Source organism: Microcaecilia unicolor, chromosome 1, assembly GCF_901765095.1.
Source record: "Microcaecilia unicolor chromosome 1, aMicUni1.1, whole genome shotgun sequence".
Classification (NCBI taxonomy): domain Eukaryota; kingdom Metazoa; phylum Chordata; class Amphibia; order Gymnophiona; family Siphonopidae; genus Microcaecilia; species Microcaecilia unicolor.
The window spans coordinates 426,519,323-426,535,670 of record NC_044031.1 but is presented as its reverse complement, the minus strand read 5'-3'; the positions used below and the strand labels follow the sequence as shown (position 1 = coordinate 426,535,670).

General features: G+C 40.8%; 1 protein-coding gene across 3 annotated transcripts in view; it reads right to left on the bottom strand.

Annotated features, from left to right (window-relative positions):
* Positions 1–16,348, bottom strand: part of CTDP1 (CTD phosphatase subunit 1) — a 360,755-nt gene that overhangs the window by 205,150 nt on the left and 139,257 nt on the right. For all 3 annotated transcript variants that reach the window (XM_030211931.1, XM_030211947.1, XM_030211939.1), the window contains exon 7: positions 10,789–10,955. In XM_030211931.1, the coding sequence (XP_030067791.1) occupies positions 10,789–10,955 (167 nt within the window). The remainder of the gene's footprint in view (positions 1–10,788; positions 10,956–16,348) is intronic.

The following is a 16,348-nucleotide window of genomic DNA, read 5'->3' as shown; positions in this document are numbered from 1 at the left end:
CTCGATGCCTCACTGCTCCCAGTGTGTTGGGGTTTCTGAGCAGCCATCCCTACCTCCACTCCTGTCGATGCCTCCCTCGATGCGGACTTCGAAGGAATGGACCAGGCTCCAAAATGTTTTTCTCACTTAACCCCTTGGGCAATTTGTGTCCTTTTCGTCATACGAAAGCAGAGGGCACAACTCGCCGTGCTATGGTCAGGCCCAAGGCACTGGATACACCAAGAATGGGTATCTGTGCCCCAGATGGTCCGGTTGCACAGACTACAGCGTTTGAAGCCACTGGGAGTCTTCGATGACATGGAAGGGAAGACCGCTATGGCTAAAAGAAAAAACGCGATTGTGCTAGAAGAAAAGAGCACGAAAAAAAAAAAAGAGACGACCCAGCCGAGCAGGCCTAAGGACGGCCGCGAGTAAAAAGAAAGGAAACAAATGCGGGTCTAACAAATAGGAAATAAAGGAAATTCTTTTTTTAAACAAACTGAAAGAAGAAAAAAGGGTGAAAATGCTGAAAAACAGCGAAAAAGGCACGGAAAGGCTAAACTCTGAGCTTTAATCTGGTAATTTCCCATCTTTTTAAAGGCAATATAGTATGGACTCCAATTGTGAAAAACAAGAAACTTACCTCCCCATTTACTAAAGCTTAGCTCCAGTTATATGCAGCAGGGCCCATTTTATTCCTATGGGCCCTGCTGCAGAGAATTTGAACTAAGCTTTAGTAAACAACCCGCTTAGTCCGTTTGATGTAATGAAATATAGACCAGTGGCATCTATCCCTTTACTGATTAAGATTATGGAAGGGTACGTTACAATCCATTTGGCTAACTACCTGGAAAACTTTGACATCTTGCATCCCGCTCAATCTGGATTTAGGAAGGAGTTAAGCACAGAGACAGTAGTTGACCCTTTGATATCTGTCCAAGTCATTATTAAGCCTGGGATGTCAAGCCATTTTGGTTAAATTTGATCTGTCTAGAGCATGGGATATTGCTTCAGACTTTAAATGATATTGCAATTACAGGCCTGGGTTTCATTGTTTTGTGGGGGAGGTAAGTTGTGTTTCTTTTTGTTTGTTTTGCTTTTTAAACTCAGAAAAAACATATAGGGTAAACGTTTGAGGTTCATTGTCTGACCCATGGAGAGCAGACTGTGGTGTCCCACAAAGTTCACCACTCTCCCCAATTTTATTTAATCTTACGATGCAGTCCTTGGGTGCTGAATTTAACAGGATCAACGTTTCTTGCTATATATCTCTGCCGACAATATCACAGTTATTCTTCTTCTATCACACGATAATCTTAAAGATTTGTCAGGTATCAAACTATGCTTGTCTATAGTCGAGAAATGGAAATCAACTTATAGATTAAAATTAAAGATGAAACTAAATTTCTTTGGGTAGGTCCACCAGCAAAAGTATTAAATTTGTCTTTTTATGGTCTCAACTACAATTTGAGACTTCAGCTTGACTTCAAGTAGACAGCATATTTGTGACAGAAAAACAGGTTAATCTATTAATCAAAACTTCTTAGTACTGAAGAAATTAAGAAATAACAGGAAATTTTTGACTCCTTCATCTCTTAGTCCAAGTCCATATTCTACCAAGGGTGGATTATTGTAACATAGCATATTTAAGCTGCTCTGCATTTCTTATGAGAAAAATGCAAACTATGCAGAACACTGCTGTTCGGTTGAATTATGCAGTTTCAAAATTTGATAGTGTAACTCCGTTTTATTGTAAACTTCATTGGTTGCCCAGTTATGGCCCCAATTCAATTTAAACTAAGATTATATGCGGCCAAGTTCCATTTTACACGTTGTCAAATATACAGTTATCACATGGTATGACGGTCTACGTCCTCTGGAATCTGTTTTTCCTTCAGTTTCTGAGAGTTAGTAATGTGATACCTTTTACACAATTAACCTCTTCCTTACATTAGCAAACTTCACTGATATGGAATGCTTTGCCCTCTGACATTAGGATGGAGTGATGACTATATGATGTTTAGGAAAGCACTGAAGACGTACTTATTTAAGAAATTTGTATTAGATAACTTTTAACCAACATATTATTGTGACTTTCTAGGGGTGGCCTTTGTATAGAATGTGATCAACTATGAGCCGTGTAGATAATTGCAGATTGTAACTATTTGTGGAACGTATTTTAATGTAATATTCAAAAATAGCCATGAACCCCTGAGGACCGGAGAACACCTAACGTAAAGACAATATTTAAAAAGGGCTCCTGGAGTGATCCAGGATATAGACCGGTGAGCCTAATGCCAGTGTTGCACAAATGGAAAGCTATACTAAAAATCAAAATTATTGACCACAGACAAATGATAAAACAGATGCTGTAGACAACTTTGCTGCTGTTTTTTTGCTGTCATTTGTCTACCATTTTTAAGTGCAACTAATACCTTTTTCTGTTGGCAGACTCTTAAAAGTTCTCTTGGATGCCAGCAGTTGGTGTGTATGGCAATAGAACACACGTAGAAGGTAAGAAACAAAAGCTGTTTCTTAATTTTATTTTAGCCACACATCACATATTAGTGTGCCACAAAAGGGACTGACCTTTCAAACACTTTCATTATTTGTATGGATTTTTGAATACCTACTGAACTTGAGTGTTTCAAGGCAGTAAAATATCTAAATGTCTGCACTATATATCACAATTCAATAGACATTCCTGCCATTTTTCTCAATATAGATGAAGCTCTTTTCTTAAATCTTCTGAACATTTGGTGATTTTACTTTATTAAGAAAAAACAGGTTCTTTGATGCAGCCCACTCAAAAACTTAAAAATGTTAGTTCACACATACCATATATATACCATATATAAACTGAGCTCTCTGGGCCAAAAGGAGGCACCAAAATGGGGGTTTCAGTTTATGTCTGGCAGCGCTATACAAATGTTAATAATAATAATATTCTTATTCCCCCCTCCAGTTACTAGCATTTCTTCCTGGGCCACCCCCCCCCCCCCCTCGACTTTAATCACTGATCCAATCTCCTGCTGCTGACAGTTATATCGTCTGCAGTGCATGGCATGGGCAACAGTATACAAATGGGTGATTTCAATTACCTCAATATTCACTGGGTAAATATTACACCAGGAAGTAGTAGAGAGAGAAAATTCCTAGACGTAATAAATGACTGCTTCTTGGAGCAACTGGTCCAGGAACTGACAATAAGAGGGGCTATTTTAGGTATCATTCATAGTGGAATACAGGGTATAGTATGAGAGGTCACAGTGTTGGGTTAGTTGGGAAAAAGTGATCATAACATGATCAAATTTGAGGTAATATCTAGAGTGAAGTCACAAAGGAAACCTACTGTAGAAGTATTTAATTTTCCTAAAGGCAACTATGATAAAATAAGGAAAGTGGTTAAAAAGAATTCGATCAGCTACAAAGGTTAGTACTGGACATTGTTTAAAAATACCATCTTGGAAGCCCAGACCAAATGCATTTCATGTATTTACAAAGGTGGAAAGAAGAGCAAACAGCAGTCGGCATGGTTAAAAGGTGAAGTGAAAGAATGTGCTGGCAAAATAAATACATAGTATTGATAAAGAAGGCTAGAAGAATATGAAGGGAAACTTGCCGCAGAGGCAAAAAATTACAGTAATACCTTTTTCAGGTACATCAGTAGTAGAAAGCCTGCGAGGGAACCTGTGGGACAGCTAGCTCATGAAGGAGCAAAAGGGACAAGGCCATAGCAGAGAGACTGAATGAACTCTTTGGTTTGGTCTTTACAGAAGAAGATATGAAAGATCAACTACACCACAAATGGTTTTCAAGGGAGACAATGTGGAGGAACTGAAAAATCTCTGTGAGCCTGTTAGATATACCAAGTCAAATCGACAAATTAAAGAATAATAAACTGCCTGGACCCAAACTCAAACATGAAATTGCTGACTTGCTGCTAGTGATTGCTCACCTGTCATTAAAATTGTTCTTAGTACCTGAAGATTGGAGGGTGGCCAATGCAATACCTATTAAAAAGGGATCCAGGGGGTAATCTGGAACATTACAGACCGGTAAGCCTGACTTCAGTGCTGGGCAAAACAGTAGAAACTATTATTAAAAATAAAATTATAGAACACAAACATTTTCTCACCAAACTGCTTCATTTCCTTCAAGGTGTGACTAAACATGTTGATAAAGATGAGGCAGCTGATGTAGTGCATCTAGACTTTCAGAATGCTTTTGACAAGAGTTCCTCATGAGAGACTCCTGAGAAAATTACAGTCATGGGATTGGAGGCAATACTCAGTTGTGGATTAGAAATTGTTTATTGGACAGAAAACAGAAGGAAGGGTTAAATGACCATTTTTCTCAAAGGAGGACAGTGAATAGTGAAGTACCGCAGAGATCTGCACTAGGACTAATGCTATCTAATATATTTATAAATGATCTGGAAATCAGAATGAGTGATGTGATTAAGTTTGCAGATGACACAAAACTAAAGTTGTTAAAACACATGTGGACTATGAAAAAATGAAAAAAATGAAAAAAAACTGGGCATCCAAATTGCAGATGAAATTTAATGTGGACAAATAAGTGATGCACATTGGAAAGAATAATCTGAATCACAGTTACCTGATGCTACAGTCCAGCATGGGAGTCAGCACCCAAGAAAAAGATCTAAGTATATGAAGACAATGGGACCAATATTCAGACCGCAGGAGGCCACCCAGCTGCCTCTCATGCTTAGCGCTCTTGAGCCTGGATATGCCGGACTGTTTCCGGTGCCTGGAATTGAATATCCGGTTTATTTTTGGCTGATTCCAACTTAACAGTCCAAGCCAGTATTCAGCACTGGCTGGTTAAGTTGGAACCAGCCAAGATAGGCCTATGGTTGCGGCCAAATTTGTCCGCCAAACTTAGCCGGCAATGCGAGGAAAATATAACCAGCTATCTGCTAGGTGATAACCAGCGATACTCAGTGGGAGACAGCCGGCTATCTCCTGCTGAATATCATCGAATAGCCGGCTAAGTACCATTTAACTGGCCAGGTGACTTTCCTGCCTGATTAAATGATTTTTTGAATATTGGGGGAATACACTGAAATCTTTGGCACAGCGTGCGTGGCGGCGGCCAAAAAAAGCAAATGAAATGCTAGGAATTATTAGGAAAGGGGTAGTAAATAAGACAAAGAATGCTATAATGCCTCTTTATTGCTCCCATGGTGTGACTTCACCTTGAGTTCAATTCTGGTCACCTTATATCAAAAAAGATAGAGCAAATTAGAAAAGGTTCAAAGAAAAGCAACCAAAATGATAAAGGGGCTGGCACTCCTCTCATATGAGGAAAGGCCTCTTCAACTTGGAAAAGAGATGGCTGAGGGGAGGTGTGATTGAGGTCTACAAAATCCTGAGTGGTATAGAATGGGTAAAAGCGAATCAATTTTTTACTCTTTCAAGAAGTACAAAAACTAGGGGACACTCAATGATGTTACATGGAAACACTTTTAAAACAAACAGCAGGGGGAAATATTTTTTCACTCAACAAATAGTTAAGATCTGAAACTCATCAGAAGATATGGATAACAGCAGTTAACGTATCTGGATTTTTAAAAAAAGGTTTGGACATGTTCCTGGAGGAAAAGCCCATATAGTCTGTTATGTCTTGCCTGGGATTGGTAGCATGGAATGTTGCTATTTAGGTTTCTGCCAGGCATTTATGACCTGGATTGGCTACTGTTGGAAGCAGGACACTAGGCTGGATGAAACATTGATCTGACCCAATATGGCTATTCTTTTTTCTTATGGTTTATACTCAAATAGGTTTATGTTCAAATACATATGGTAATTCATACAACAAAACAAGTAGAATAGTTGTATAGAGTAGCTTATTTATTATTTATTTATTTTTACATTTGTACTCCGCGCTTTCCCACTCATGGCAGGCTCAATGTGGCTTACATGGGGCAATGGAGGGTTAAGTGACTTGCCCAGAGTCACAAGGAGCTTGTGATACGCATAGGTTTTTTTTTATCACATTTTTCTCTTTTAGATTAAGAACTACTGTTTTATTATCTCTCTCTGGCAAACTTTATGAATTGGTATGTCAGATTTGAGTATTTTTACATTACTAAGGATCAGCATAATGAGATCTCTTATCGTTGTTTGGATACTTCAATCCCAAGCCACTTCATTGCATATTCGAGCTAAATGCATTAAAATTATATATATGGAAAACTGGTGGTAAATGGGGAGGAAGCATGCTGGTAATTGCAGCATCTTTGCGCACATGTCGAAAGGATACCGAAAATACCAGCACATACTGGTACCTGTTTCTTTTGCATCTATGTAATTGCCTGCCAGTGACGAGCTGTCACAGTTTTGACTTTTCTTCAACTTTGTACGCAAGTCTTCCACACATTCATGGTGCATTATGTGATGCGTGCTATTTTAAATAAAAATATCTTTGCTCAATTTTCCACACAAGTTTTCCACATGTATAGTTTGAGTAAATTTAACTTTTTCTCCATAATGAAAACACTGTTCTTCTGCACCTAAATATAAGCCTAGTGAAAATGTTATGAGTAAGAAGTTTTTGTGAGACTCATATTTAGGCACAAAAGAAAGGTGCAGATGTGTGCTGGTACACTCTCCCAATTTGCCACAACTTTTTCGCACTTATACCGGTAATTTGAAAACATTTAGGATGAATGTGATGAGGTATCGCATGATAAGATACCCATGGAGATGAAGCGTCACCAAACCATCTCATCATTTTCTTAATACACTAACATTACTAAGGATCAGCATAAAGACATGCCTCATCATTTTCTCTGAATATTGACTTTAACAGTTTTTTTTTTAAACATCTAGCGGTATCAACTGAAAATTACAAATTTTATTTCTTCTATACTTTTGAATGAGACATGTGGAGGGGCATTTTCAAAAGGGACGTCCAAGTTTTGATTTGGATGTCCTCGCAAAACATACTGATCCAGGGGCTGGGAAACCTGTATTTTCGAAACAAGATGAACATCCATCTTTCGTTTCAAAAATACCGTCAGGGACGTCCAAATCCTTAAAATTTGGTTCTCCCTAGATTTGGTCATACCTAGACAAGGACGTTTCTGATTTTCAGCGATAATCGAAACCAAGGACGTCCATCTCAGAAACGACCAAATGCAAGCCATTTGGTCGTGGGAGGAGCCAGCATTTGTAGTACACTGGTCCTCCTGACATGCCAGGACACCAACTAGGCACCCTAGGGGGCATTGCAGTGGACTTCATAAATTGCTCCCAGGTACATAGTTTCCTTACCTTGTCTGCTGAGCCCCCCAAAACCCACTAACCACAACTGTACACCACTACCATAGCCCTAAGGGGTGAAGGGGGGCACCTAGATGTGGGCAGAGTGAGTTTTGGAGGGCTCGCTGTTTCCTGCACAAACATAACAGGTGGGGTGGGAGGGGCTGGGTCCGCCTGTCTGAAGTACACGGCACCCACTAAAACTGCTCCAGTGGCCTGCATACTGCTGTCATGGACCTGAGTAGGACATCTGAGGCTGGCACAAAATATTTTGAAAGATTTTTTTTTTGAGGGTGGAAGGGGGCTAGTGACCACGGGGGGTGTAACGAGAGGTCATCCCCGATTCTCTCCGGTGGTCATTTCAGGCACCTTTTTGTGCCTTAGTCAAAAGAAAAACAGGTCCGGGTGAAAACATCCAAGTGCTCATCGGGGACGTCCTTCTTTTTTTTCCATTATGTGTCAAGGACGTCCAAGTGTTAGGCACACCCAAGTCCCGCTTTCGCTACGCCTGACACACCCCCTTGAACTTTGGCCGTCTTTGCGACGGAGTGCAGTTGGGGACGTCCAAAAATCGGCTTTCGATTATACCGATTTGGACGTTTCTGTGAGAAGGACGTCCTCCTCTTTCGAAAATAAGTTTTCGATAGTTTTATTACACCATTCACATGCTAATGTCAAATCTTTTACACCCGAGTACTGTCATTCTTTAAATATTTTTTTACATTGTTTTCACCAGTATGGTGCAGTATTTGCTCAATTTATACTTGGATAATAAGTGTAAGTTATTTTGATTTGTTTTAGAAACTATATCCATGATGCAGGCATCTGCCAAAAAAGTGGCCATGTATGGTCTGTATTGTTTTAATAAAATTTTATGTGCCATATTGGTATCTCAACCTCGTCATTCTTCTACCATCTTGTTGACCACTGGTCTTAAGATAGGGATCATGCCCTTTTGTGTATGCATATTTGAGTCATTAGTGTGCCTTAAAAAAATGTAGAATGATAAATCCAAAATCAAAACCCCCAAACAAGGACCTTGTATAGCATACTCTCAACCAAAGAATCTGCGGGATAGGACTGTTAAAACTAGATTTGAATCCCAAGATAGTACTCTTGGGTTCATTCCTGGTAGCCATACATGTTGTGAACATTGTTCAGTGTGTGGCCATGCTGTATCTTGTTCTGAATGCATGGATCTGGGCACTGGCAAATCATATACACTGAAGGCCAATACTACATGTGAATCTAACTTTGTGGTTTATGTGATCATATGTCCATGTCAGAAGATATATGTTGGTCACACCACTCGTAAGATATGTATTCGTTTAATTGAACATCGCAGCAGACTTAATACAAATTGCTCCCATGGTAACACACTGTTCACTTCACCAACATGATTTTTCTAACCTTCAGTGGCTCATTATTGAACAGATTTCTGAGAGTTTTCAAGGAGATAGAATGCATTATCTATTATTGTGGGAATACTGGATATTTGAACTTCGAGCTATACAACCTTATGGTTTAAATCAATTCATATAGATTGGAACAGCATTGCTTGAACTCTTTGTTATGTCTATAAAGTTCATTTAAAGTGTGACATCATTTTGGGTATTTTGGTTCTGTAGGAAATCGAGTTGGCATTCCCTCTTGTCTCCAGCACCATTTTGAAAGTCATCTGACTCTGGCTGCAGTTTCTTCTCAACTCTGTCTGATACCGGGGTTCCTGAAGAAGATTACAAAACGGAACTCTATAGAGGCATCGGCTGGACAGTATCATTTTATTTTCAGATAAGTCATTTTTTGAGTGACTGACTTTTTATTGGATTTTTGTATTTTTGAGTCTTTGCATCTTTTTGGGGACAATTCTTTTGAACATGGGATGTTTTATTTATATTGAATTACATCACACGCACATTAATGGTGGACTCAAGGATGTATCTGGGCACCAAATGTAAGAGCCACAAATAGACAGCTCAAGAGTTCTTGTTGCCTTAGTAAGCTTTAGACGTCTTAGATAACCGAGTCATCATTTCCATCACACAATCTTATGATATATTTTGTGTTAATTGTGGCATCCTTTATATTGTTTTCATATTCTTTTGGGATATTTTATTTTTCTTAAAAAAATGCAGTACATACAAGATCAGTTTAACAGTGCACGTTAACCTACAAATTAATGACTGCAAAGTCAATTTGCACATCTTAAAAAGTTCTAACATGCATTCAATATTTTTTAAAATGACTACCATAAATGTGGAAAAAAAAAGTGTTTAAAAACTGGAAAAAAGGCCCAAATTGAAAATGTTTTCCCTGTGTAGCGGAGTGGAGCCTAGTGGTTAGAGCACTACGCCGACAACCAAAGAAACCTTGTACAAATTATGCTACTGTTAACTGTGATCATAGGTACCAACATTTAGGGGTATCAAACACTATACAAATAACTTTTCCCCTGAACAGAATAAAGGAGCTTGCTCAATGTTGTAGGTGTTCAGCATCCACTGGTACTCACAGAGCTGGCTCCTATGCTTGTGATCTTTGGCAGGTCACAAAATTTTCCACAGCCTCAAGTATAAATTTACCCCCCCCCCCCCCCCCCACCATTTTACAAAGCTGCACGGTAATGCCAACACTGTCCATTCACTTTGATAGGGCTAAATTGGGATTACTGTGCGGCTTTATTAAAAAAAAAAAAGGGGGCGGGGGGGGGGGGGGTTGGAGTGCATGAATGTAACTCACCTTGAGCTACTATTGAAAACGATGCAACATAAATCCAACTAAATATCCCTACTATTTCAAGGTTGACACCAAAGAAATCCTGTACTGCCAAAGTATGCAAGATCTCAGTCTTTTATTTTTAGCTAGCATTTCTAAGGGATGCACAACATGACTTACAGCATTATTAGACTTCAAGTATAACACATTCCTTCCCCAAAGAGCTTAAATCTAAGTGGATCAGTTTAGTTACAGGAAGTTAACTGCAGATAATGCACTGATAAATTGCTTTTACTCAGCTATGGTTCATACATTTCATCTTGTGCATACATTGAAATCACTGCAAAAGAAAGCTTTTTTCCAATAAATACTAGATCTTTTCCAACAAATATAGCTTTTAATCCTTTCACAACGAGCTAATATAATAGTGAGAAAAAGTCATCATCATTTATTGCGACTCACACTACATATTCCAGTTGCCAAATAATTTATTAATTTAAATTGAACTACATGCCAGTCTCAGTATAACCAAGGAAAAAAAAATAAACATTTCTATGGTTAATGCACATCATCCCAGAAGACAGAAGTATGCTGTCCCATGTTTTCAATTTATCCAGTTACAGCAGAAACCTATGCACATGTTTTCAATTTATCTATTTTCCTAAATGCCTACATTGTATTTACACTATACATCTAATTGAGCAGCTGGAAAATCTATAAGGGATCTGGAAATAAGCAGAAAGAATCCTAAGCAAAGCAAAGTCATTCAGATACACTTTTTAATCTCTAAATAGCTCCCAAGTACCTTTCTTTTTAATCTGAGCTTCCCGTGATCCAGGCGGTGCATTAATATCACCAGTACCCTGAAAGTACACATATTTCTTCACAGTTATCAAATTGGGAGCAAACTTCCAAACATCTTCTCGGTCATCAATTATGCAAACCATGGAATCACCACATGGAAAGAGGTTTCTAAAAGTAAAAAATAAAGGGAGAGGGTTTAATATATCCAAAAACTTTTAGGCAATAGTAGAGGAATTATAAAGAAAACTGGGCTTAAATTTATTGAGCGACAAAGAATGACAACATAAAACTCTTTCGCACAGAAACTGGTTTTATAAAATATTCTAATATCTAAACTGGAAGCTCTAATCTGTGGTTCTCAAATTTTGGGTCAGGACACCAACTGTCACATCAGCGGAGGGAATCACAAAGGACTGTTTTCTCTCCCTCTGGCTCTTCACTGTAACCTTAGCCCAGTAGCAGTAGACCTCAAGGACCCTGATGCTCATCCTATATAGCTTTGCAGTTAGACCAGAAATCTATGCACAGCACTGGGGTCTGAATGTAAACCAACACACAGGTCTACCTCTACTTTTGCTGCTGTCTTCTTGCTTTGGATCAATGCAAAGAGGAAGAACAGGGTGCCGAGAGACTGAGCTGGGACCAGGGCAGGGTGGGGCCACCGCCCCCCAGGATTGCCACCCGCTGCCGCACTCCCGTCCACCATAACTGCAGTCTGCATCTACCTTGGCTGGCGGAGATCTCAAGACCCCGCCAGCAGAAGAAGTCTTCCTCCAGTGCTGTTCTTCTTCACTCTGCCGCATGGCCTGCCACTGTGGCTACTTTTTCTCTCATGTCGCGCATACTCAGTTTCAAAACAGAGCATGCACGGCCTGAGGGGAAAAGCTGCCACTTGGTAGGCAAGGCGGCAGAGTGAAAAAGAGCAGCGCTGGAGGAAGACTTCTACTGCTAGCAAGGCATGGGGGGGGGGGGGGGGGGGGGGGACCCCTGCCAGCCAAACTAGAGGTCCTGGCCCGAAATACAACCTCCAAGGTGGGGCTCGGTGCCGGAGTTCTCTCTCTCCTGCTCCTGTCAGGACGCGATCACCCGGGTCCCATCAGGAGCAGGGAGGAGAGAGAGAGACCCCTGCACTGGGCCCCCCCTTGGAGGTCCAGGCCCGGAAAATTTTGCCCCCTCCCCCTCTCGGCAGCCCCGAAGAGGAAGTGGATGAGAAAAGGAGTGGGGGGATGCTATTCTGTTTAGAAAATTATATAGGGTCACATGATTTTAAGGGTTGAAAAAGGAGATCGTTCTGGACAAAAGTTTAAGAAGCACTGCCCTAACTATTTCTGTGTATGATCCCACCACAACATCTAGTAACATACTAAATGACAGGAGATAAAGACCTGAATGGTCCATCCAGTCTGCCCGACAAGATAAACTCATTTTACATGGTATGTGATACTTTATATGCATGCCCAAATTTGATTTGTCCCTGGCCTTTCTCAGGGTACTGACTGTAAAAGTCTGCCCAGCACTGTTCCTGTACTAAAAGCTCTGAAGCTAACATCGAAGCCCCTTAAAATTTACATTACTACTACTACTACTACTATTAGGATTTCTATAGCGCTACAAGGCATACGCAGCGCTGCACAAACATAGAAGAAAGGCAGTCCCTGCTCAAAGAGCTTACAATCTAATAGACAAAAAATAAATAAAGTAAGCAAATCAAATCAATTAATGTGAACGGGAAGGAAGAGAGGAGGGTAGGTGGAGGCGAGTGGTTACAAGTGGTTACGAGTCAAAAGCAATGTTAAAGAGGTGGGCTTTCAGTCTAGATTTAAAGGTGGCCAAGGATGGGGCAAGACTTAGGGGCTCAGGAAGTTTATTCCAGGCGTAGGGTGCAGCGAGACAGAAGGCGCGAAGTCTGGAGTTGGCAGTAGTGGAGAAGGGAACAGATAAGAAGGATTTATCCATGGAGCAGAGTGCACGGGAAGGGGTGTAGGGAAGGACGAGTGTGGAGAGATACTGGGGAGCAGCAGAGTGAGCACATTTATAGGTTAGTAGAAGAAGTTTGAACAGGATGCGAAAACGGATAGGGAGCCAGTGAAGGGTCTTGAGGAGAGGGGTAGTATGAGTAAAGCGACCCTGGCGGAAGATGAGACGGGCAGCAGAGTTTTGAACCGACTGGAGAGGGGAGAGGTGACTAAGTGGGAGGCCAGCAAGAAGCAGATTGCAGTAGTCTAAACGAGAGGTGACAAGGGTGTGGATGAGGGTTTTGGTAGAGTGCTCGGAAAGAAAGGGGCGGATTTTACGGATGTTGTAAAGAAAGAAACGACAGGTCTTGGCAATTCCAGACCATCCATATCTATTCAGCCATGATCAGGGCACAGTCCGCCCAGCATTGGTTTTACTCTCCAATTACCGGCATCACCACCAATCTCCATTAAGATTCCGTAGATCCATTCTTTCTAAAAAAGGATTCCTTTGTGTTTATCCCACACGTTTGAATTCCATTACCATTTTCATCTCCACCACCTCCCGAGGGAGGGCATTCCACGTATCTATCACCCATTCCGTGAAAAAATACTTTCATTACTCCCGAGTGTGCCCCCCTTCGACCTCAATTCATGCGGAATAATCCCTTCCAAATATTTGAACGCCTGTATCATGTCACCCCTGTTTCTCCTTTCCTCCAAGGGATACACGTTCAGGTCAGCAATTCTCTCCTTGTACAGTTTGTAATGCAAATCCCATATCATTTTTGTAACTTTTCTTTGAACTGCTTCCAGTCTTTTTACAATCTTTAGCAAGATACGGCCTCCAAAATTGAACACAATACTCCAAGTGAGGCCTCACCAACGACTTGTAGAGGGACAACACCTCCTGTCTTCTGCTGGTTATACCCCTCTCTATGCAGCCTAGCATCCTTCTGGCCATGGCAGTCACCTTGTCACATTGTTTCTTCACCTTCAGATCCTTGGACACCAACACCCCAAGGTCTGAGTCGAGCATCTCTCTTTTGGGTTTCTGCACCCCAAATGCATCACTCTGCACTTCTTGAAATTAAATTTTAACTGCCAGACCCTCAACCATGCTACTAACTTTTGGAGATCCCTTTTCATCATTTCTACTCCCTCCAGGGTACCCACTCTATAGGCTATTTTCGTGTCATCTGCAAAAAGGCAAACCTTTCCTTCCAACCCTTCAGCAATATCTCTCACAAATATATTAAAAATAGGCCCAACCACCGACCCCTGAGGAAATCCACTGTTCACCTTCCTTTCCTCCGAGCGGATTCCATTTACAACCACCCTCTGCCACCTGTCGGTCAATCAGTTTCCTATCCAGTTCACCACTTTTGGTTCCAAGTTCAGCCCATTCAGCGTATTCACGAGTCTTCTGTAGGGAACCGTATCAAAGGTTTTGCTGAAATCCAAGAAGATTACATATAGCGCTTGTCCTTCATCCAATTCTTTGTGTTGAGTTCAAGCCCTCTAAATAGCTGGATCTATGACCTAGGTACAGCTACCATTTCTCTCAATTTTCTTCAAGAGAGTAATCAGAGGGAGGGAGAATTCTGCTACTGCCAGCATGCCCAGAGGCAAGCAGCAACAAAGCTGCAAAAGACACAGAGCAGAACACAGGGGTTCATAAAGGCTAACAACAAAGGAGTGGAGAAATGCAGGAACCTGGTACATCATAAACAGCTCAACAAATACATGCACATGAAATCAACTACACACAGACAGAACAAGATTCTCCACATATCGTAGGTATCTGAGAGGCACTTGGCCTTGTAGATGACTGAAGAAGCAGGCTCTGCCACTGTAGTGAAACGTATGCCAGAGTACACAGATGTTTGTAAGCATCAAGACACCTCAGACGGTTAAGTTTTACTTATTTATTTCTGCATTTGTACTCATTTTCCAACCTAGTAGTAAGTTCAATATGGCTTACAAGTAACTTGGGTTGACAAGTATCAAGTTGTGAGGATCATCGCTAGCCTGGTTCGGTTATGTCTGTGATCATGTGATGTGGTGTGGTGGCCGAGATCTCCTTAGCTATGTGATTTTGTTGGATAGGAACTTCCTGAAGAGATTATCTTTCAGATGTTTGTAACCTGGTCATCGAAGGACAGATTGCGGTCAATGGTAAGTCTTAGAATTTTTAGTTTTGTCTGCTATTGGGAAGGGTGTTTTCATGGTGTTGTTTGTGAAGCGTTCTGTGTTGTGTAGTAATGCTAGTATTAGGCAATGTGTTTTTTCCCTTTCAATTTTAGTCCGAATGCTAAGACCCAGGTTTCCATGGTGTTTATACTGTCCGAGAGATCTTGGCGGTAATTTCTGACAGACTCTTCTTAAAAGGGATGAAAATTGTTACATCATCGGCATATACTTATTTGTTACATTTGTATCCCACCTTTTCCCACTTATTAGTAGGCTCAAAGTGGCTTACATAGTTCCGGAGATGTGGTTACAGACTCCGGTGTGAACAAATACAGTATAGGGGTACTATTTCAGTGACAAGTACAGTAAAGAAGTATAGGTAAATAGTTTGGGGTGATTCAGACAAAATGTTAGGGCGTGATCATGCGTCAGGGTTGAAAACTGTCCGTTTCCTGATTAAAATGCCATTTTTCATTATTTGGTGTTTATGTCAGATACTGTGGGGTATGACTTTTTGAACAGGTGAGTTTTTAGGTTTTTTTTTTTTTTTTAATTCTAGATGATTATTTGTAGAGAATTCCAGAGCTGTGTGCACATGTAAGAGAAACTTGATGCGTATGTTGATTTATACTTCAGGCTTTTACAACTTGGGAAGTGAAGAGTTAAGCATGTTCCGGCTGATTCAATTGTGTTTCTAATTGGTAAGTCGATTAGTTCAGACATATAGCTCGGAGCTAGACCATGTATTATTCTGTGAACAAAGGTACAAATCTTGAAAGCGATAAATTATATATGAAGGGATTGTAACCTTGTCTGGACAGTGATCGAGCAAGAGGTGCCATCATTAGATTGAAAAGTATTGGAGAGAGTGGTGAGCCCTGGGGGACCCCAAAGTCAGTTTTCCATGGGGAAGAGATTGTGGAATTCGTCTCTACTTGGAAAGACCTGATGGATAGAAATCCACTGAACCATTTGAGCACCTTTCCTCCGATGCCGTTTTTATTGCATATTCTTTGTAGGATGTGGTGGCCAACCATGTCGAATGAGCTGGACATGTCAAACTGTAATAGGAGGATGTTTTTCGCTAGTAGTGTGATCAGCACTGTTTCTGTGCTATAGTGGCTCCTGAAGCCTGACTGGTGGTCGTGAAGTATGGAGAATTTGTCTATGTAGTCAACTAGCTGGTTGGCAGTCATGCCTTCCATTACTTTTGGTCAATAAAGGTATGGATGCTACTAGCCTATAGATAAGGTATCTTTGATGTCCTTTGGAATAGGAGTGAGCTGTATGTTGCCCTTTTTTATTGGGAATCGACCTTCTCTGAACATGAAGTTGAGGTTGGGGGTAAAATGTTTGATGAATTAGTAAAGGGGGTGCATTCAGAATGTAATTAGGCCATGTGTCTAGCACGCA